The following is a 23996-nucleotide window of genomic DNA, read 5'->3' as shown; positions in this document are numbered from 1 at the left end:
GCGTTTAGATCAGAAGAGAGAGGGTAGGAATCAGGAGGAGAAAGTTGTGGTGCAGGTGAATAAAGACTTATGGGTAAGGAGGAGAGAAAGGCACTTCGATAAAGAGGAGAGGAGCCGGAGTCAGTGGGATAGAGGAGCCGGGATAAGATCCGGATGAACGGGTCAGGTCCGTAGGTCAAGGATATTATATTTGGTGAAGAGGGAGGTCATGTCAGGAGGACAGTGCTTTGCAGGCTGGGCCACTGGAATTAAGTAAAAGGAAAAGAGAGTTTTGTTCCCAGAGTTGAGTAAATTACGCAACAAGAAATAGCAAGTTACATGGTATAATGCAGCACATTAATAAGCCTTATTGCTTCACTTATTTGTCAGTTTTACAGATATCAGAGCTGTATGAGAAAAGGTGTCACACCACTGATGTAACTTTAACACCAAAATACAGCAATTAGCAAATGAAAGGTGACCCGTCTGTGCACAACAAAAAGCCTGCCACGGCACTGCAACACAGGTGGCCGCTTTTTTCCACTGACACTACATTAATTTGAAGGTTGAAACAATATTTTTTGTTAAAATCTGCAAATTATGCAGCGGATGAAGGATTATGTTAAGTGTGGCAAATCCATAACTATGTGAAAAACGAGCAGTCGCAGATTCACATATTCCATTGTGCCTGGTTAAGGTATAATAGGACAGTGTTGAGTTGCAAGAGGGGAGGGGGCTTATGTTTAGAGGAGAGGGCACAGAGTTAAGCGAGGAGAGGATGAGTTTATGAAAGATGGTAGAACTTCGTGGAGGACAGTTTAGAAGGAGAGCAGCTGACATAAGTGTTTAGGGTCAAGTTCAGGATAAAAAAGGTAGGGGTCAGGTAAAACAGGTATACAACATCTTACTAGCAGAGGCGAGGTCCATGTACTGGCAGACAGCATGAAGCAGCAGGCGCTCGTAGCTAGAAGAGGAAATACTGCACGTTAGAACAAGACCAGGATATCAGTGTGACAAGAAGTCTGTGGACAATGTCCTACAAATGCCTGTGCATACAGTATATGTGTAACTCCCTCTGCGCATTGGTGGACACGAGGTCCAGATCACTGAAGTTAAGAACGTTTCAAGATTCAGAACTGAGCACTGCAGCTTTCCATGCCCTCAACACTGAGCAAGTTCCCCAGGAAGATAGTTTCCAGTGCCCTCTCCAGTGTACAGTCCACCCACGTCTCTCAGAAGGACAAAGGGCCTGATTCTGACCCCGGCGGTTCCTTACCGCCGGGGCCAGGGTCGGCGGGAGCACCGCCAACAGGCTGACGGTGCCCCGCAGGGCATTCTGACCGCGGCGGTTTTGCCGCGGTCAGAAGTGGAAAACCGGCGGTCTCCCGCCGGTTTTCCGCTGCCCTGGGAATCCCCCATGGCGGCGCAGCTTGCTGCGCCGCCATGGGGGATTCTGACAGCCCATACCGCCATCCTGTTCCTGGCGGTTCTCCCGCCAGGAACAGGATGGCGGTATGGGTTGTCGTCGGGCCCCCGTAAGAGGGCCCCACATTGTATTTCAGTGTCTGCATTGCAGACACTGAAATACGCGACGGGTGCCACTGCACCCATCGCACCTTCCCACTCCGCCGGCTCAATTCTGAGCCGGAGTCCTCGTGGGAAGGCTCTTTTGCACTGGGCTGGCGGGCGGCCTTTTGGTGGTCGCCCGCCAGCCCAGTGCAAAAGCCAAAATACCCTCAGCGGTCTTTCGACCGCGGAGCGGTATTTTGGAGGGGGGGAAGTCTGGCGGGCGGCCTCCGCCGCCCGCCAGACTCAGAATGACCCCCAAAGTCCCTCCCCAGAAGCTCTTTCAAGTGGTACACTCGGATAAGTTACTTACCTGTAAATCCTAGTTCTCTTCCAGGGGTATCCTCATCAAAGTCATAAACATTGAATATTCCCGCCCTTGTGCGGGGACCCCGGAGCATATATAAAATATATACACATTATACATGTGTAACAAACAGTCATGCAGGCTATCATGTTAAAAACAGGCTAAATTGCTTTATTTCTATGAAGTTTTTTTTTTTTTTTTTAAATACTACAATAGAGCATAAATAAGTACCCAAGCTCCTAAAACTAGGCTTGGGGAAGTAAGCAGTAGCAAACTCTAGTGAAAAAATAGAGAAAACTGCATTGAAAAACAATGAAGCATTCTTAGCCAATAGGCTGCATGTAGGTTAACACAGGAGAACCATAAAAACTTTGGCACTGTGCCTTTAAGACCCTGAGCACCTCCAGTATCCCACCATGCCTCAGGGGTGAAGGAAAGGTGACAGTTGGTTCACAGTTAGGTCAGTTCTTTTTACGGTGACAATTTGTATAATTGAATCAAAATACTGTCTGTCCTGCACTTCCAGTAGACGTGTGTCCGGGGAGGAGGGTGGGTTGTTTATGACTTTGATGAGGATACCCCTGGAAGAGAACTAGGATTTACAGGTAAGTAACTTATCCTTCTCTTCCAGGGGATCCTCATCAATAGTCATAAACATTGAATAGATTAGCAAGCCCATCCCTAAACCCAGCGGACTGTCCGATAGAAGTGCAGGAATAGACATGACTTACGCAAATAAATTCCTTAGAGAGGCCTGCCCCACTTGGGCATCCGCTCTTGCATCTGAGTCTAAACAATAATGTCTTGTAAAAGTATGTACAGACTTCCATGTAGCAGCCTTACAAATCTCAGATATAGGAACATTGTTAAGGAGAGCAGCTGTAGCCGCTTTTCCCCTTGTGGAATGCGCTCTAGGCCGGGCTAGCAATTGTTTATTAGCTAGCTGGTAAGTATTAACAATACAAGAGACTATCCATCTTGATATTGTTCGCTTAGATGCTGCTTCTCCTGTCCTTAAATGACCATAGTTCACAAACAAGCGGTTAGAATTTCTAATCGATTTTGTCTTGTCCAGATAAAATTTCAGCACTCTTTTCAAGTCTAATGAGTGCAATGCTTTCTCAGCCGGAGTTTCCGGATTGGGAAAGAACGTCGGTAAAGTTATGGTCTGATTAATATGGAATTCTGACACCACCTTCGGAAGGAAAGATGGGTGAGTTCGCAGAACTACTCTATTGTCATGAAAAACCGTGTACGGTTCTTTTGCAGACAAGGCCTGGATCTCACTGACCCTCCTCGCTGAAGTAATGGCCACCAGAAAAGCCGTTTTCCACGTAAGGTGTTGTAAGGAAGCCTTATGGATAGGCTCGAAAGGAGGGCCCATAAGTTTTGCTAGGACTATGTTCAGTTCCCACGGAGGAGAAGGCCTCCGAATTGGCGGAAAAACTTTCTTCAAACCTTCTAAGAAATCCTTGACTACAGGTTTCGTAAAGAAGGATTCCTGAGAAGGTGACTTGCGATAGGCAGTAATAGCAGACAAATGTACCTTAATAGATGATACCTGCAGACCGGATTTCGCTAGGTGAAGCAAATAGGACAGTATGACGTCCTCCTGCGCCCGTATGGGATTATGGCCTTGCTGACAGCACCATATGTAGAATCTCTTCCACTTAAAAGCGTAGGAACGCCGCGTGGAAGGCCGTTTGGACTCTTTCAAAATGTTCATGCACTCCTGCGAGAGTCCTAGGTGCCCATACTGCAGGAATTCAGGAGCCATGCTGTTAAGCTCAGAGAGGGTAGGTTGGGATGTAGAATCCTGCCCTCCATTCTGCTCAGAAGATCCGGTCTGCACGGCAACCTCCTGTGAGGTTTTTCCGACAGGTTGAGGAGATCCGTGTACCAGAATTGTCGAGGCCATTGTGGCGCTATAAGAATCATTCTGGTCCTGGATCCGTAAAGTTTGCTGATCACTGCCGGAATGAGGGGAATCGGAGGAAAAGCGTAAAGAAATGTCCCTGACCAGTCGATCAACAGGGCATTCCCTCGAGATCCTGGACGGTAGAACCTGGATGCGAAGTCTGGGCATTTCCTGTTTACATCGTCTGCGAAGAGGTCCAGTTGAGGCCGACCCCATTGCGCGAAGATGTATTCTGCGACTTCGTCGTGCAGGACCCAATCGTGAACGTCCTCCAGGTGTCTGCTTAGAAAGTCTGCTTCTACGTTCTGCTGACCTGGCAGGTGAACTGCTGTGATTGACATTCCTCTGGCCAGGAGCCAATGCCATATCGCTTGGGACTCTCGTGAAAGGGGTAGGGATCTCGTTCCCCCTTGTTTGTTCAAGTAATACATTGTGGTTGTATTGTCCGTCTGTATCAATAGAGTTTTCCCCTGAATTAGCGGTGTGAAAGACTTGAGAGCCAGATGGACCGCTCTGAGTTCTAGCAGATTGATGTGGTACTGCTTCTCCTTGTCTGACCACAGACCCTGCGCTTGAAAAGGACCCAGATGAGCCCCCCATCCCTGAAGAGACGCATCCGTTACCAGAGTGTCGGATGGAAGTACCTGGTGAAACGGAGCGCCCACTGACAGGTGAGGTCTGTGCATCCACCATCTCAATGACTGCAGTGCTACCTCCGGTAGCTGCATTGTGTCTTCCCAGCGACCTGTTCTTTGGCTCCAATTGGCCTCCAATGCCTCTTGGAGGGGTCTCATGTGGAGTCTGGCATTTGGGACAATAAAGATGCACGATGCCATGGAGCCCAGTAGTGATGTCACTTGACGTGCCGTAGGTGCGCTGGCTCTCAACAGGTCCTGGCACTTCATGTTTATTGAGGACAGTCGTTCCTCCGAAGGATACACTTTTTGTAGTTTTGTGTTTATGATAGCTCCTAGGTAGTGAAGACTCTGCGTTGGAGTCAAGGTTGACTTCTGGTAATTGACCTGAAGACCTAGAGCTTCGCAAACTCCTAGTACAATGTCCCGATGGCTTCTCGCCTGCTCCGGAGAAGAAGCCTTTAGTAGCCAGTCGTCTAGGTATGGATATATGTATATCCTTTGTCTTCGTAGATGCGCTGCCACCACTGCCATACATTTCGAGAAAACTCTTGGAGCAGATTTCAGGCCAAAGGGTAGAACCCTGAACTGGTAATGCTGTAACGCTACTCGAAAGCGCAGGAATTTTCGATGCTTTGGAGCTATTGGGATGTGGAAATACGCATCCTGCAGGTCGATGGAGCACATCCAGTCTCCCTGATGCAGTTGAGGGAAAATTTGATGAAGCGCTAGCATTCTGAACTTCTGTTTTCTTATGTATTTGTTCAGCAGTCTTAGATCCAGGATTGGCCTGAAAACGCCCTCTTGACCCTTCTTTGTTACTAGAAAGTAACGGGAGTAGACCCCCTTTCTTCTGTGGGCAGGTGGAACCCTTTCTATGGCATTCTTTCTTAGGAGGGCGAGAGCCTCCTTGCGTAGCAAGGTGAGATGAGCCGGATTGTGTTTGGTTGGTGGCAAGTGTGGTGGAGGCTGCTTGAAAAGGAGAGAATAGCCATGTTCGACAATATTGAGCACCCATTTGTCTCTTGTGATAGAGTGCCACTCGTGAAGATGAGCAATAATACTTCCCCCCACCGGAGTGGTGTACAGTGTCGAGGGAAGCGAGACTTCATTGTTTAGTGGGTGCTTTTGGAGTGGACTGTTGAGGTCTGCTTGACCCTCGCTCCCTTGTGTTTCTTCGCTGAAACAGAGGGCGCCCCTGTCGTTGCTGAGACCTTTGCGACCAATGAGGGGTTTGAACCCTCTGTTGGAAAGGGCGTCTATCGTACGGTCTGTACCTCCGCCTGAAATCTTTCCTTCTTTCGAGGCCTACCGCCTTCATGGTATCCACCTCGGTCTTCATGCGGGCCATCTCTTCGTCTGCATGGGCACCGAATAGAGAATTCCCGGCAAATGGGAGATTCAGGATACGTTGTTGTGCCTCCTGTTTCAAGCCAGTGAGCCTCAGCCAGGAAGATCTCCTCGCACAGATACCATGTGCGTACCCATGAGCCGCCAAATCCGCCCCATCCGCTGCCGCGCTGATAACTTGGTTAGATACCAGGCATCCTTCCTGTAGAATCTCTTGGAAATCTTGCCTGTCTTCTCTGGGCAGTTTTTCCGTAAATCTACTGAGGGAATCCCACAGAGAACGATCGTACCTGCCCAGGAGCGCAGACGCACTAGAGACCTTCATTGCTGAAGCCGCTGTCCCGCACATCTTTCTTCCCAGAGAGTCTAAATGCCTGCTCTCTTTATCCGGGGGTACTGTGGATGAAGATGCCACCGAGTGGGTCTTTCGGGCGGCAGCTATGATCACTGAGTCTGGTGGCGGATCCTTCCTAAGGAATAAAGGGTCTTGCTCTGGAGCCTTGTACTTTTTAAGAATCCGAGCCGGGGCAGACTTAAGCGAGGCTGGGGCCAGAAAAGTGTCCATGGTCGGCTGCAACAAACCAGGCACTAGAGGCAGCAACTTTTTCGACGCTGATCTCTGTTGTAGTGTCTCAAATATGATTGATGAGGAGGTAGATGGTTCTGGAACCTCTATATTGAGTTTCTGTGCTCCTCTTAGTAACACCTCGTTGAAAGTGGTTATGTCATCCACTGGTGAGACTCTAGCAGGTGGTGAATCTGTAAGAGTAGGTGAGTAACGCCTGACAGAAGAACCTGATGAAGACCAAGAGGGTGATCTTCTTGAGCGCGACCTGGATCTCCGTTGAGAGCGAGATCTGCTGCGGGACGCTGTAGCCGAGCGCCTAGTCCTCGCGGTCGGCTGTCGAGGAGCTGAACGAGCCCGTTCTGCCCCGGCTGTCGGCGATGGCGTTCTTGGCGGGGAGGCAGTGGGTGAATACATTCGCGAATATTGCGAATCTGGGGAGGCCGCTGGTCTGTTGAGGCTCTCCAGCCATCTCGGAGATAGGTTGATGGGCGAGACATGCCCAGGAGATGCTCTTGACCGAGAAGAGTCGCTCGGTATGGAGACCACTGGAGACTGAGCCTTGTCTGGCGAGGGGCGATGTACTGCTCCCTGTTGGACAGGTAAGACCTGTTTCGACGTCGATGGCTGTTTCGACGTCGAAGGACGCCCAGTCGGTTGGTCCTGCCTCGACGTTGATTGCCTCGACGTTGAGTGCCTTGACGTCGAACGGCGTTCCTTGGACCTCGACCTGCTCGCCGTCGTGTGCCTCGACGTGGAGCGATGGGAGGTTGACGGCGGATGTTTGCCGTGCCGTCGTGGAGATCTCGACGTCGTGTGTCCTGACGTCGGGGGGCGCACAGCCTTTGACGGCGACCGGGCATGCCGGCGGTGGCTCGACGTCGATCGGCGGGCTGCCGTCGACGGAGACCTGCCCCTACTCTGATGTACCCTCGACGCCGTTCCCTTCGACGTCGGGTGCGTCGCCGTCGACGGCGATCTATGCCGGTGGGACGGTGGTAGCGACGACGTCGACGGTGAACAAGCAGGTATTTTCCTACCTGTCGACGTCGACCGGGTCATTCTCTCCTGAGAATGGCCTTCTGGATGCCTGGGGAGCGAGGAGGACGATGTTCTTTTCCTCTCCTGAAGCCCATGAAGTCGGATCTTCTCTCTGTCTTTCAGAGTCCTCCTAGACATGTTCTTACAGTACTGACAAGTGTCAGGGCAGTGACTCTGAGGCAGGCACACTATGCACAGAGAGTGGGGATCTGACTGGGCCTTCTTCTTCCCACAAGCAGGGCATTTGACAAAAAGAGAAGGCATTTTTCTGTCAGAAAAAACCTTCCCAGCTCAGACAAAGATGTTATTTGTCGAGTGAAAAGTGAAAAAACGCTTTTTTAAAGAATTTTTCTGAGGAAAACTCAGAAAAACTGAGAGCTCAATGCTCCAGGATCCTCTCAGAAGGAGCCGGAAAAAAGAACTGACCTAACTGTGAACCAACTGTCACCTTTCCTTCACCCCTGAGGCATGGTGGGATACTGGAGGTGCTCAGGGTCTTAAAGGCACAGTGCCAAAGTTTTTATGGTTCTCCTGTGTTAACCTACATGCAGCCTATTGGCTAAGAATGCTTCATTGTTTTTCAATGCAGTTTTCTCTATTTTTTCACTAGAGTTTGCTACTGCTTACTTCCCCAAGCCTAGTTTTAGGAGCTTGGGTACTTATTTATGCTCTATTGTAGTATTTAAAAAAAAAAAAAAAAACTTCATAGAAATAAAGCAATTTAGCCTGTTTTTAACATGATAGCCTGCATGACTGTTTGTTACACATGTATAATGTGTATATATTTTATATATGCTCCGGGGTCCCCGCACAAGGGCGGGAATATTCAATGTTTATGACTATTGATGAGGATCCCCTGGAAGAGAACAACATGTACACACACTGGCGGAATAGTGAACAGTAGCATGTAATATATATTACACATATACAGGAGGTCTCATAGATCCGTGGCTGTGCTGTCCACCTCTCCAACCAGGCATTCTCACCTGTTCTGCAGCATGGCGGTGTACACAGATTGAGGGCTCACAGAAAAAAAAGTCAACAGCTCCTCTTCCAAACCCTCTAAGGTGCCCTGTGAGAAGAAAAACAAGATTTATAAGCAGCAGACAAGGTTAGTGACAAAGTACGCAATAAGAATACGCAAGGAATTTTAGCATGGGTGACAAGGCTACAGTTCAAGCCTTGAGTGCAGCAGACTGACCAAGCCTCAACCTTAGCAGAGCAAAGAGGGATGGTGGCGATATCGGTGCTGGGTGGCCGCCTCGCCTACCTAGCACAGCAACCAAGGGCCTGAAGGCGATACTCATGCTGGGCATCTACCTCAGCTCTAGCACAGTGACAATGAACCTGAAGGGAATAATTGTGCTGGGCGCCTACCTAATCTCCAGCACAGCGACCAGGGATTGGGCTGGGTGTCTACCTAATCTCCAACACAGCGACCAGGGGCTAGAAGGTGATACTTGGGCTGGGCGTCTACCTAATCTCCAATACAGAGACCAGGGGCTGGAAGGTGATTCTTGGGCTGGGCGTCTACCTAATCTCCAACACGGAGACCAGGGGCTGGAAGGTGATTCTTGGACTGGGCGTCTACCTAATCTCCAACACGGAGACCAGGGGCTGGAACGTGATACTTGGGCTGGGCGTCTACCTAATCTGCAACACAGAGACCAGGGGCAGGAAGGTGATACCTGGGCTGGGTGTCTACCTAATCTGCAACACAGAGACCAGGGGCTGGAAGGTGATACTTGGGCTGGGCGTCTACCTAATCTCCAACACAGAGACCAAGGGCAGGAAGGTGATACCTGGGCTGGGTGTCTACCTAATCTGCAACACAGAGACCAGGGGCTGGAAGGTGATACTTGGGCTGGGCGTCTACCTAATCTCCGACACAGAGACCAGGGGCTGGAAGGTGATACTTGGGCTGGGTGTCTACCTAATCTCCAACACAGAGACCAGGGGCTGGAAGGTGATACTTGGGCTGGGCGTCTACCTAATCTTCAACACAGAGACCAAGGGCTGGAAGGTGATACTTGGGCTGGGCGTACACCTAATCTTCAACACAGAGACCAGGGGCTGGAAGGTGATACTTGGGCTGGGTGTCTACCTAATCTCCAACACGGAGACCTGGGGCTGGAAGGTGATAGTTGGACTGGGCGTCTACCTAATCTTCAGCACAGCGACCAGCGGCTTGAAGGTGATACTTGGGCTGGGCGTCTACCTAATCTCCAACACGGAGACCAGGGGCTGGAAGGTGATACTTGGGCTGGGTGTCTACCTAATCTCCAACACGGAGACCTGGGGCTGGAAGGTGATACTTGGGCTGGGCGTCTACCTAATCTTCAGCACAGCGACCAGCGGATTGAAGGTGATACTTGGGCTGGGCGTCTACCTAATCTCCAATACAGAGACCAGGGGCTGGAAGGTGATTCTTGGGCTGGGCGTCTACCTAATCTTCAACACAGAGACCAGGGGCTGGAAGGTGATACTTGGGCTGGGCGTCTACCTAATCTTCAGCACAGCGACCAGCGGCTTGAAGGTGATACTTGGGCTGGGCGTATACCTAATCTTCAACACAGAGACCAGGGGCTGGAAGGTGATACTTGGGCTGGGCGTACACCTAATCTTCAGCACAGAGACCAGGGGCTGGAAGGTGATACTTGGGCTGGGAGTCTACCTAATCTCCAACAGAGACCAGGGGCTGGAAGGTGATACTTGGGCTGGGCGTCTACCTAATCTCCAACAGAGACCAGGGGCTGGAAGGTGATACTTGGGCTGGGCGTCTACCTAATCTCCAACATGGAGACCAGGGGCAGGAAGGTGATACTTGGGCTGGGCGTCTACCTAATCTGCAACACAGAGACCAGGGGCTGGAAGGTGAAACTTGGGCTGGGCGTCTACCTAATCTCCGACACAGAGACCAGGGGCTGGAAGGTGATACTTGGGCTGGGCGTCTACCTAATCTCCAATACAGAGACCAGGGGCTGGAAGGTGATTCTTGGGCTGGGCGTCTACCTAATCTTCAACACAGAGACCAGGGGCTGGAAGGTGATACTTGGGCTGGGCGTACACCTAATCCTCAGCACAGAGACCAGGGGCTGGAAGGTGATACTTGGGCTGGGCATCTACCTAATCTCCAACAGAGACCAGGAGCTGGAAGGTGATACTTGGGCTGGGCGTCTACCTAATCTCCAACAGAGACCAGGGGCTGGAAGGTGATACTTGGGCTGGGCGTTTACCTAATCTCCAATACAGAGACCAGGGGCTGGAAGGTGATACTTGGGCTGGGCGTCTACCTAATCTCCAACACGGAGACCAGGGGCAGGAAGGTGATACTTGGGCTGGGCGTCTACCTAATCTGCAACACAGAGACCAGGGGCTGGAAGGTGATACTTGGGCTGGGCGTCTACCTAATCTCCAACACAGAGACCAGGGGCTGGAAGGTGATACTTGGGCTGGGCGTCTACATAATCTCCAACACGGAGACCAGGGGCAGGAAGGTGATACTTGGGCTGGGCGTCTACCTAATCTCCAACAGAGACTAGGGGCAGGAAGGTGATACGTGGGCTGGGTGTCTACCTAATCTTCAACACAGAGACCAGGGGCTGGAACGCGATACTTGGGCTGGGCGTCTACCTAATCTCCAACACAGAGACCAGGGGCCTGAAGGAGATGCCAGTTCTGGGCCTCTATCTCTCATCTCTAGCTCAGCATCCACGGGAATGACTGGACTACTGAACTATTATCAGTGGTCTGTAGGCAGTGTGTTTATGCCTCTGCTCTGAAGCAGTGATTTGGAGCCTGACGGTGTTATTGGTGCTGGGTGTTCACACCCCCTCCCTCGCACTGCAACAAAGAGCCTGAATGAAATCTAAGTATTAGGTTACAGGAAGGGTGTTGAAGCCAGGATTCTGGCACAGCAATAAAGCCTAAAGGCGAAATTACTGCAGGGTGTAAGTAAAATGGGCTGACCTCCTGTGTGGTGCAGCGTTCAGGAGTCTGGACGTGGGATCACCACTGGAGGGTATGGTGGGTCTCCATATCTCCTCTCAAGCACAGCCCATAAGGTGTCTAATGTGAGAATGGTGCACACACTTCTTCAAGCAGGGACAAGGAGCTTGAGTTAAGATTAGTTCTTGGTGTAGGGAAAGTTGCCACACCTTCCATTCAGTACAGTAATTTTCAGTCTGGATTTGGTACCGGCAATAGATACAGGCACACTAACCACACAGCTAAAATGTGCTCATTTCGATACCAAACTGCTCCCTCGGGATGCTCTGCACAGCCTCCCACTTGGACTCTTCAACAGGTTACTTTCTGTGTCTGCCTGGCAAGTCTCGCCCCTCCCATGGAATGTCCTCCTAGGCAGTCAGACAAACCTTGGCATCTGTAGCTAGTCTTTCTTTCTGTCATAGTCTGCCCCAGAGCTCCTGCAGCAGGGCCTGCAGATATTTTGAGTTTTTATGAATTGCATCCTATGTCCCATGACGGGAGAAGTTTTTGGTCAACAGAACGAGAACTAATGATGGAAGCAGAATACAAAGATAAAAAAGAAATACTACGTCAATATGAAAGTCCCAGTTTAGAATAAACAGCACAATTAACATAACAGTTCTTCGAAGACTGAAAACAGAGCTTTGTTTGTCCAGAATGCTGTGTTGTAAGAACTTCTCTCCTGCCAGGAGAGCCATTAAAGAGCACAGAAGGCTGTAACATGGCTGAAATTGCTTTCATTTGCGTAGAGATTCTGTCTATTAAGGGTCCAGTACCCTACACACCATGGGAAAGTACAAGGGACTAAACAGATGAGGCTGATGCTGGCGGCCCAGTGGATGTTACCCCTCTAGGAGCTGACTTTCCAGTAGTGTCAGTGGGTGTTGCAGTACTGCGTTGGGTATTACAGTACCACGACACCAAGCGATGCAGTATTTATGAAGCAGGCACGGGTGTGCTGCTTCAGGGGATGTCGCCGTATTGCGAAAGAAGGCTGTGCTGGGCCGTTTCAGTGGGTATTACCGTGCTGCGACAGTGCATAAAAAAAAGTTACTTACCTGTGACAATGGTTCTCCTCGGATTATAAATAAGCGTCAACGAGACAAACACGTATTTCGGGAGCAGTGAGATTTATGTTCTCCATCTGTGCGACTGCAGTGCTTGGTGCTTCTGATCAGCAGCCATTACCCGGGCTAGCCTCGCCTGGAAGGAGACACTCCCCCCGGACTCACACTGGACGTCGCAAGTGAGCGCTACTAACCTGGAAGGTGTAACATTCAGCAGGGACTGCGCATCGGGATATTAGTCACTGTTCTCAGCAGCACAGGGCTGCAAAAAGAGGTGTATGCGCGGCTCGAGGGAGCGGGTACACATTAATAACCTGCACTGTATCCAGTCACTCATGTCAGTCCCCGGCACACCGCAGACACTGGTCCAGGCGCAGCAGCATTTCATGGATAGGAACCCGATACAAGCACCGCAAAAACGGAAACTGCACAGGTTGCCTTAACCCAGGAGGTGCTTATCAGTGTGCAAAAGTTCGCATCCTCTTTCCATAAGGGAAACTAAATAGGAAGTGTTACTAGCAGGCTATCACTGGGGGCCACATTTCCTCCGAGTAGCAGCAGCGCTACGCTGAGTGGCACAGTGAATACCGTACCATTGTATATAGAGGGCACACACCGGTGTTGTTATTGTGTCACCACAAACAGCTGCTGTTGGTACTCAGCGCTCTTGTTTTCAGGCGCCTCCATGAGCTCCCCGTGGCTCTGTGATTGTGTTATTTCTGTGCTGAAGGCGCAGACTCTACGGATCCTGGTTCCTTGTGCGCGGCCCCGGAGCTGGGTGAAGCATGAGATGCTTCTTGCAGTCACTCCACTAGCACAAGGGCCTGCGGTGATGTGGCTGATCCTCCCCTCGCCCGGCGGCCCCGGCTGCGATGGCGGGTATCTGCGATGGCCAGTGCATCAGTTCTAGCGGTGGCTGCCGCTGCAGACGCCAGTGCTCGGAGGCCGGGACTCTCTTCATCATCAGACTTTCAAACCAAGCAAGAGGGAGGGCAAGAAGGAGAGAAGTGAACGAGGGAGCAATGGAGAGAAGCAGCGCCAGGGTGAGCTGCGGAGACGAGGTAAAGGTGGCGGAGGGGGGACATGAGCAGGGCGAGGCACCAGGGGAGGGGCAGGGAGCCTCGGGTGAGGACTGAAGGGCACAAGGCTCGGCGCCCAGCATCGGGCTCCTAAGGAAGACTCGGGGCCTCGCACAAACCTTCTTTGTGACGCCGAAAGAAAGAGGGTAGTAATAATTTCATAACAAACATTAGGTAAACATTTCCCTTTTGGAATATTTTCCATTGATGTTTAGATTACGAGGGTAGATCGTGATGTAGCTGTCAGCAGCCCAGCCTCCAGAGGGCGTATTCTTCTATTTACAGTCCTGCATGGCTTCCCTGACCTAATGAGCTTTATCTCAACATTAACACACAGCACCTCGAGCAACAGAATACTGCAGAGTAAAAGTACAGCGATGGATTACACTTTTAGTCAAATGGAGGCTGTCACACAGATCAAGCAACCATTGGCAAAGTAAATAAGTCTTGCCTCTGAGACCTACTTGCTTTGTCAAGGTTTCTAGCTTTCAGCGTACCCGATGCTGTGCAGCATCGCTCAGAAAAAACAAAACAAAATCCATTAGCAACAGGACACGTCATTTTGCAGTTGCGTGCACACTCACAAAACGAGGCAAGCACCACTCCGCTTCCCGATTAAAGTTGGATTCTTGTTCCTAAAAACATAGGAGGGCGGAAAGGAAAGCAGCAAAGTAGAGGCCAAGGAAGGAGGGGGAGGGAAGCAATGAATGGGAGAAGGAAAAGGAGAAGGAAACACGGGTGGGCGAGGGAAGCAATATGGACACGGAGGGATCACAGATGAGGAGAGCAAACAGAGCGAGAGGAATAAAAGAATAAGATATGAGCCGAGCCTCTATGGGGAGGAGGGTGGGTCGCATATGAATCTATGAACGATAGCAATACCGGAGAACCACAGTTACAGGGAAGTACTTATTTTCTTCTCTAATACTTTCCCGATTCGAATCACGGAGCGAAGAGGAACACGTCCGAACCCGATGGCGGAAAGAAAACAATCTAAGATGGAGTCGATGCCCATGCGCAATGGAGCCGAAAGGGAGGAGTCACTCGTTCTTGTGACTCGAAAAGACTTCTTCGAAGAAAAACAACTTGTAACACTCCGAGCCCAACACTAGATGGCAGGAACAGTGCACAGCACAGCATGTGTATCTGCAGCTACACATGCCATCGAACATTACACACATATATATATATATATAAAAATAGTGGATGGTGGGAAAAAGAATAACTGTCTCACCTTATGCAAATAAATTCCTTAGAACTGCTTGTCTTACTGCTCTGTCCATCTTGTCTGCGGCGTCTACACAGTAGTGCAGAGTGAAGGTATCTCTGCTAGACCACGTTGCCGCTCTACATATTTGCTGTAAAGGCACTCCTGCGAAGAGAGCTGTGGAGGTGGCGACAGCTGAGGTGGAGTGGGCTTTGACAATGGTTTTCCTGTTAGCTGGTGACAAAATTGTATGGCAGTGGCAAAGCACCGAGCTATAGTCTGTTTGGTAACAGGATATCCCTTTCTTAGTTGTCCACAGCTTACAAACAATTGATCAGCTGTGCGAAAGCTGCTAGTCTTTAGTATGTAGAATTTGAAACATCTATTGATATCTAAGGAATGTAGCGCTCTTTCTGCTGGAGTTTGAGGATTTGGGAAAAAAGTTTTCAATAGCACTGGTTCATTCAGATGAAAGTTCGAGGGGAATTTGGGGATAAATTAAGGATTAGTTCTAAGGATGACAGTGTCAGACAAACTGGAGAAATGGCTGAGGGATAGTGAATGCCTGAATGTCACTGACCATCTTTGCTTAAGTAAGCAATAGGAGGAGCGCTGTCTTCCAGGAAATGTATTTCAACTCTGCCTTTTGTATAGGCTCAACTGGATCCTTCATCATTTGTGAAAGTACAGTACTGAGATGCCAGGGAGGAGGAGGGATATTAACTGGAGGAATTAACTTGAAAAGATCCATAAGAAATTGTTTTACTATTCTGGAGGACCATAATAATGATGGGGAATTAGCGGTACGGCGAAATCTAGAAATGGCTGCCAGGTGAAACTTGATGGATGAATGAAAAAGACCTGATTTTGCCAAGTGAAGAAGATATGGAAGTATCTTTTATGGAACAGATGTCAAAGGGTGGACATTGGAATAATTACATATATGCTGAATTTTTTCCATTTGAGTTTGTATGTTTTATTTGTAGTCTGGGCTCTAGCATTAGTAAGCACTTCATGACAATCAGTTGTAATGTTTAGGTCAGCAAATTCATAGAATTCAGGAGCCAAGCCAGTAACTGAAGAGAAGTCGGGTTGGGATGACAGACCTGGTCTCGATTCATCGTTAGTAAGTTCAGTATTAGTACCAACAGAATGTGAGGTTGTTCTACGAGGAATAGGAGTTCTGTGAACCAAACTGGCTTAGCCACTTGGGGGCTATTAGTAAAAGCCGGCAAGGTTCTCTCTATCTTCTTTAGAACTCCTGGGATTAGCGAAGTGGGGAGGGAAGCGTAAGCATAGATTCTTGGCCATTTGATCAAAATGCATTCCCTCACGACCCTCTCTGTGGATGCCAGCTTGCGTAGTAATGCCTTTTTTTGTTCTCCTTTGTTGCAAAGAGGTCCAAATTGGGCTTGCCCCAGCAAAGAAAAAGATGATTGACAGTTGTCTGGTTGCAGTCCCATTCGTGGCAGGTTGTTGAGGTCCTGCTTAATGCATCCACCAGGGTGCTAGATTCTCCTGGAACATGTTATGCCCTGAGAGTTATGTGATGTCGAAGTGCCCAATTTCATATCTCTTGCGTCTGGAGAGACAGCGCTGGTGAGAGTGTACTGTCCTGCTTGTTGAGGTAGTGCATGCTTGTGGTGTTGTTGGTTTGGATGAAAACTGATGAGCTCCTGATCTTGGTTAGGAAGGATTTGAGCGCTAGGGAAACTGCTTTTAATTCTAGCAAGTTGATGTGTAACATTGCTTTCTAGGTGGTCCATTTTCCTCTCACTGCCAGGTCTTGGAGATGCACACCCCATCAGTCTAGGGAAGCGTCTGTAGTCATGTTCCAGGCTTTGATTCAGAAAGGAGAGACCCTTTGGAGATGTGTGGTGTCTTCGACCACCATCTTATGGCCTGCTTCATTGGTGTGGTTATTCAAACGATGTCGTCGAAGGATTTGTTCTTTTGTGTCCACTGGCTTTCTAACTGTTGCTGAAGTGATCTCATGTAGAGATGGCAGTTTGGTATCAACGGAATGCAAGAGGAGAGCATTCCCAGAAAAGATTTGTTGATCTGAACAGAAGTGGAATTTCTTTTGTCAAGGCGCACCACTAGATTTCAAATCTTCTTCTACCTGTCTTGAGAGGTGAAGGCTTTCGCTCGTTCCGTATCTAATACGGCTCCTAGAATGGTGATGTTAGTTGACTGGGTTAGGTGTGATTGTTGGTAATTGACTGAGAGGCCTATGGTCCGGAAGAGAGATAGTCATGTTGCAGTGTCTCTGGCTGCTTGGGACCTCTGTGTTTGCATTTATGCGTCAATCGTCCAAGTAGGGGAAAACTTGAACTCCTTTTTGTCTGAGATACGCTGCCACCAGATATAAGACCTTGGTGAACACTTGAGGAACTGATCTCAGACCGAACGGTAACACTCTGAATTTGGTAGTGGGTGCCTGCTACCTTGAAGCATGAACAATTTCCTGTGGCTGGGGTGAATAGGGGTATGAAAATAGGCATCTTGGAGATCTAAGGCCGTCATGTGCTCTCCCCCTGATTGGGCAATTGTAATACATCCTGAAGAGTGAACATACAAAATGATTGTTTTTTCAGGAATTTGTTCAGCTGTTGAAGATCTAAGATGGGGCGCCAGTCTCCTGGCTTTTTCTGAATGAGGAAGAAGCAAGAGTAGAAGCCGGTTCCCCTCTGAGACCTCCATACGATCTCTGTTGCTCCCTTGTCCATCATTGTGGTAATATGTAAAAGGAGCTCTTTCAAGTGGGTGGGGGTCCTTGCGGTGGTACATCTGGAGGAGTTTGTTGAAATTAAAGGATATGCCCTCTGGTGATAATATCAGGAACCCATCGGTCTGAGGTGATCTGGGACCATTGTTGGGAGAAGCTAGAAATTCTGCCCCCTATCTGAGTATTAGAATAGGGGTTGGAGGCAGGCTCCTGATGGTGGTCAGTGTTTTGGACCAGTGTCCTTGCCCCTTTAGGAAGGCTTTCCTCTGGTGGTATGTTTGTAGGCTGCAGATGGTGGTTGCCTATAGTGTTGTTGTTGCTGCGTGGTGGCTGAACGAAACTGGCTCTGTTAAAGGTTGGCACTGTCTATATTGGTGGATGCCGCCTCTGTAGGAGTAAAGTCCTCTACCTCTTGCCCTTGAATGGGCTGCCTTATGAATTGTAGGTTACCTAAAGATATAGCGTTGTCTGTTTATATCAATTGTAGTGCCTTATCGACATGCTTGCCAAACAGTAGTTCTGCATCATATGGCATATCTAGAACGCTCATCTGAAATTCCGGGCGGAAGGAAGTTTCCTTTAGCAATCCCTGACGTCTTAGAACTGCAGCTCCGGCAAGCTGGCGAAAGCCTGTGGACGATACTTCTATTGCACAATCTATGATCTCAGCGGCAATCTTTTCTCCCTTCTGTAAGATCTTCTGCCCTTCAGCTCTAGCATCCTCAGGAAGTAGATCGATGTACTGGGAGATGTCAGACCACATCTGGCGGTCATATCGTCCTAGGATCGCTTATGAGTTTGCTGCCCTGAACTTTGTAGCCGCCATTGTGGAGAATTTATTTCCTATTGTGTCCAAGCGCCGTCCTTCCTTATCCAGGGTTGGGAAAGCATAAAGAATGGGTTTCTGGACCTGCATTGGGCTACCTAAGTTATCACAGAGTCGGGTTTGGGTTGACCTATCAAACAAGCTAGTAAGTTTTCCAGCGTCTTGTACTTTTTGTCTAATCTGGGAAGTACCACTGGTATGGAGGATGGGGTCTGCATCACTTTAAGGCACTCTTCCAAGATGAAAGCTACAATCGGGATTGCACAAACTGACTTTCGGGTGTCTTCTTTAAAGTCATAAAGAAAGCATTCCAATTGTTTTGCGACAATGGGAAGCTGGAATCTCTTGGCTGCTCTTCCCATAATACTATGGAACCCCCCTATATCTTGTGGCAGAGAATGTACTGGTGGTGGGAGTAGAGGGAGATGGTGTTTGCGTCTCAAAGTCATCCCATTCATTGGGGATTGAGGCAGTGTCCTGGATTTCCCCTTCTTGGTCCTCGTTTGAGGAAGGTGAATAATCTTCAGGTGAAGATGGAGGTGGTAACGGTGTTGAAGGTACATGAAACTCTCGAAGATTGCTCTCTGGTAGAGGGACTTAACGGCAGCGGTCGATGCAGTAGTGGAGTTGTTGATCCCAGAGGTGGCAATCTATTGTAGTAATCTTGGATCACATGTTTCAAATTGGCAATCAGTGACACTGGCAACAGCACTGTTGGCTCGGGTTGTTGTGAACGTATGCATTGTTGGTCATCAAACGATTCTTGAACTTACACCGGTTCATAATGCTGGTCTTCCTCATCATGTTCCTGGCATTTAATTCGTACGTCTGAAAGACTATGAGCCACTGCAAACAAACCATTATCAGAATAATCATATCAATATTCCTCTTCATCCTCATCAAGAAGATGTTCTGGAGGTACAGGCGATACCTTACTGGGTGACGTATGGGACGGTAGTAATCTCTCTTGAGCGGAGATACGCGTTACTGTTATCAACCTGAAGAGTAAAAAGGAAGATTTCACGGAATCAACTGCCGTCGACGGTGTAGGCGTTGTTGGATTCGGCTTGAAAGATTCCAGCAGCCTCTACTTCGACTTATAGCTACTGGAACCACGACTGGACCCTCCAGGAACTGACAATCTGCATTCACGACGAAGACTCTACTTGGAACATTGTTTCCAGGGCTCCTTCCAGCTTCTGCAACATTTCCCCGGCTGTGCATCCTATGAGGGTGGCAAGTCTTCAGTCTGCATAAGAAGAAAGAAGGAATTTCTCTTGGAGTGAAGAAGTCACTCCCCTGCATCCGCAGGCACCAATTGCAGTGACGACCGGCTGCGTGGATCTCCTCTCATCCTGAGCTGTGTGGATCCTACATCATGGGTGGTGGTCCAGAGTAGTCCTCTCTGCCAGCTATCCATATTTGGTGGAGGTAAGCTCTTGCCTTATCACGCAGGACATTACCCTGTGCACCTTGTCTCCTGCAGCTACCATGGCTTGTTGGCATCTCCTCCAAGGGATCTTCAGGCTCTGCGTAGCCCCAGCACTCCTTCCTGCTACGCACATCCCTCTGAGTACTTCTCCTGCAGCGTGGGACCCTTCTCCAGTTATGCTAAATGGGCTCCTCTGCAATTCCAGGTTCCTCGTCCAGTGGGTCTCCTGTAGGGGCTGCCCCTTCTTCTTTGGACTCTCCGCTTTGATGAGGGCCCCCTAGGACTCCACCCCCATCCCCTGTGGTTGAGTCCTCCTGGACCTTGCTGGTCCCTGGGAGCCCCACTTTTGCTTCACTGCAGCTTCTGCCTTTGCCAAAGCTTGTTTGTGGCTTTTCCTTGCCACTGACCGACTGCAACCATCCATCCGGTGTGGGACGTCGACTGCATCCTCCAGGAACGCTTCACCTGCTCCAGGGCTGCATTCCTGACCGTCTTCGTGCTACCGTCGACCAACTCCTGCATCCACAGTTGGGTGGGTAGTGGCTCCTGTACCCACTGGACTATTCTGTGACTTCTGGACTTGGTCCCCTTCTTCCACTGGTCTTCCTCTTCAGGAATCCACCACTGGTTTCTTGCAGTCTTGTCTGATTGTTGCATGTTCTTCTTTTTCTTCCTTTTGGGTGGTTTGGGGAAAATCCAGTAGCTTCCTCCTTTCATACTGGTCGCTGGGGGGCACAGTGGTGCTTAACTTTGGGTTTCCTACTACCCCCAGCTCCCCTCAACACATTCCACTTACCTAGGTGGTGGTCCTGCATTTGTATTGCATTTTTGTAGTATATGGTTTGGGCTCCCTCTAGGGTCACTATTGTCTACTTGCTTTGCACTGTTTTCTATTGCTTTTTGTCGTATTACTGATAACCAATTAACATATGTAGTGTGTTTACTTACCTCCTATTGGAGGGTTACCTATCTTGTGTTTTGGTACTGTGTCTTTTATTGTAAAATAAAGACCCTTCACTGAGTGTTTTCTTTCATGATCATTGCATGTCACCTAGATAAGCCTTGGCTGCTCATCCACAGCTTCCTCTAGAAAGCCTGGCTTCTAGACACTGCCTGCACTAAATAGGGGATACCTGAACCTGGTATAAACCACATACCAGGCCAGCTTCCAACATGCCTGAAAACCGAGCAGTGGAAGAACACCAGAAATGGGATCATGCTCCAATGGACAGAAGGGACAGACAAACCAAAGTGCAGGAAGTGAAGTCCATACACACTAAGGAATTGGAAGCAAGGAAAGAGCCAGTGAAGCCAATTAAGGTTAAGTAATATCCGAGCCCTAGGTCCTCTGTAAGGTTACAAAATGTCTTGCAGCAAGATGTAAAAATTACAGAAACGGCAAAACCTGCCAATTTTCACACTGTTTCAACCCAAAGAACATGTCCCTGTGTCACTTGAATTGGGTTGGTAGTGCCAAAACAGCCATTTTAATTTCAAGAAGGAAAAGCTGGAGCACTTACAATGTACTAAGAGCAGGCACACAGTGTAAGCTTGCAACTAACTTCTTAGGATGAGGAGGCAAAATTACTCACTTGTAACAGTTCTCCAGGGTTGGTAACTTTCATAGATTCAATTGTTTGAATATCTCCCATCAGGCTGTGAACTCTAGGTAGACTATGATACATAGTTGTGCACAATAAACGACTTCAATAACTTTGGAAACATCCATAGACACCTATAGCCTATCCACCTTCTTGACGACCCAGTATCTGACCAATCGAGTGCTTAGGCAGTAAGTCGTACTCCACTCACAGAGGCTAACGTTTTGAGGCATGCTTGAGAGCCTAAAAGGTGAAGCCTCCATATTGGCGAGTAGGGCTGCTAGCTCATAAATCTTTATAAATATACCAACTGTTGAGAACCACAGTACAGGTAACTTTTTATTCCCTGCAACTGGAACGTTCGTAGAGTCCCATACTTAAATATTTACTAAAGCAGCAATATAAATTAAGTGAAGGAGGGAAAAGGCACCTGCTATTTACAGTGTGCACAGCACCACCTGTCCTGCAGAGGTCTCTGCTCTGAACTGAACATCTAAGCAGTAATGCTCAGAAAGAGGCGCATAGTCCTCCAAATCACTGCTTTGCAAATGTCTAAGACAAATATAACCAAACACAGCTGTTGCTGTACCATGCTCCTAGTTGAGTGATCGTTAACCTTATTCAGGGATACTTCATCCCAACTGTACATAGGCTTCAGTATTACAGCAAAAACACAACTTTAAAAGCCTGGCTTTGAAACTGTTTTGCCCTTCATGCTCTGGACAAATGCTATGAACAATTGATCAGATTGCCTGAAACTTTTTGTCGTAGCCAAGCAGAACTTAAAGCAGTTTTTAACATTCAGTGAATACAAAAATAATTCTGTCGTGGATGGATTAGGAAAAAAGAAGAAAGGTTAGTAACTTGCCTATAAACTTAGGTTTAGTCCTTAAATAGCCACACAGAAGTGATGGGAACGTTCGTTAGTCAAGAATGCTCACATCTCACTAACTCTGCTTGTAACTGCAAATAAAAACACCCCTTCGAAGGCAAGTGTTTTCTTAACCCTTTGTGAATCAGCATTACGTTCAGTTTATATCAGGGTTGCTATAGCTGTGTTATTTTCCATGCAGGTGCTGTCTTAGCCGTTGGAGGAACCCCGTATAAAGAATACTTCATGGAAATCGTTAGCGATCCTTGCTGTAAATAATGACACTCTACCAGGCTTCCAGAGACCCAAGATGCTCTTTTTTTTAAGAATATGTGAGACCTGACAAGGCTAGCTGATGCAAATACAATCACAACTGGTAAAAATAATGTATGCTGGTTCCAGTTGATGTACTCATGTTGAGAACCTAGACTCTTTTAGTCCATAAGGCTTGATGGTGGAGTAGGTTCTGGTTGCTGCTTATCTGCAATGGCAATCCTTCAATATCTGATGATGGCCACATTCTACGTCCTGAGAAGCCGCACAGTGAGCTGCAGCAACCGGCATGGAGGAGTGTTCGCCCCTGTCCCACGACAGGACGTACTTTAAACTGGACTGGTTCCCCACCAACATACTCTATAACTGGGAGAACAAATGTTCATTGCCCAAGGTGCGCGTTTACGTCCTATTTCAATGCTCCATTTTCATCTTTCATACCACTAATAATACCGCTCTCAGCAATTTAGGGCAAGACCGCCAGCAGGTGAGTCTGCGGTATTTGTTGTTGAGATTACAGACAAACAAATATAACTGTGGAAAACCTCACCATTGAAATACCAGCCTCAGTTGCTTGGAGTGCAATTGCTTCTCTTGGCCTGCAGATATTGGCCTGCTTAATGCATTGGCACACATGCCGATTATCCCTGAGCACATGCACTTCTGAACTATCTACTCCATAGCTGATGGCCAAAAGCCAAAGTTGTAAAGCCTCCTTGGAAAACTGCATGGATTTCTTTGCTTGTTTCTTTCTGACATAAGGCCTCATGACAGTATTATCTGTATGGAACATGACATGCCTGTTTTCCACTTGTGGTAAAAAGCTGCAAAAGCTAATCTGACTGCTCTTAGTTTCAGAAGGTTTATGTGCAGTGCTGATACTTCTGGACAGCTTGGGCTGCAGAAGAGAATTCTTTATATGAGCTCTCCATCCTGTCAATGATATATTATTCAGAAGGAGCACACACAACTGTTGCAATGTCTCTGTCCCTTGAGAAGATTTGACGGTACTGTCAATCACTGAAGTGAAGACCTTAATTGAAGACACAATTCTGTTCCCTTAGTCCCATTCGACACCAATCCACTGTTGTCTCACTGTTAAAGAACACTGTGCTAAAAAGTGACGGAAGGATGACATGTATCCAGGCAACTATTTCAATGTTTTTACACTGTTCACTTGTTGACCTCGGATGCAAAAGGCTAAAGCCATTTATTTATGGACTGCTTCCAATAAACGCTTTCCTTTTTTGACAGTTTTTTGGCTCCCAGGAAAACTAGGTTTGTGGTAAGAAAATTGACCTTTTCGGACTGATGACCAAACCAAGCTCGTAAAGACAGTGATCCTTGATTGCACCTTGCTTGGCTTCACTGAAAACGGTGCTCTGACGAACCAATCATCTAGATCCAGGTAAATAGAAAACCTCACTCTTGGAAGTTGAGACTCTTTTGGAGCCATGCTTGTGGTATAAATGTAAGCTTGTGAGCGAGAGGAGCATGGGTCAATTTCAGGCAAAACAGCCAAGTTTGAATTAAAAATTACACCTATCCATCATGAAGCAAA

At 48.3% G+C, this 23996-nt stretch overlaps 1 protein-coding gene across 2 annotated transcripts in view; it reads right to left on the bottom strand.

Moving 5' to 3' along the window:
- R3HDM4 (R3H domain containing 4) overlaps positions 1–23996 on the bottom strand; it is a 240082-nt gene that overhangs the window by 34902 nt on the left and 181184 nt on the right. For both annotated transcript variants that reach the window (XM_069217441.1, XM_069217440.1), the window contains 2 exons: positions 8348–8433; positions 888–943 (listed from right to left, as the gene is read on the bottom strand). In XM_069217441.1, coding sequence (XP_069073542.1) covers positions 888–943; positions 8348–8433 — 142 coding nt within the window. The remainder of the gene's footprint in view (positions 1–887; positions 944–8347; positions 8434–23996) is intronic.

This window comes from Pleurodeles waltl, chromosome 12 (assembly GCF_031143425.1).
Source record: "Pleurodeles waltl isolate 20211129_DDA chromosome 12, aPleWal1.hap1.20221129, whole genome shotgun sequence".
NCBI lineage: Eukaryota > Metazoa > Chordata > Amphibia > Caudata > Salamandridae > Pleurodeles > Pleurodeles waltl.
The sequence above is the reverse complement of the archived record's forward strand: the minus strand, read 5'-3'. Positions and strand labels throughout refer to the sequence as shown.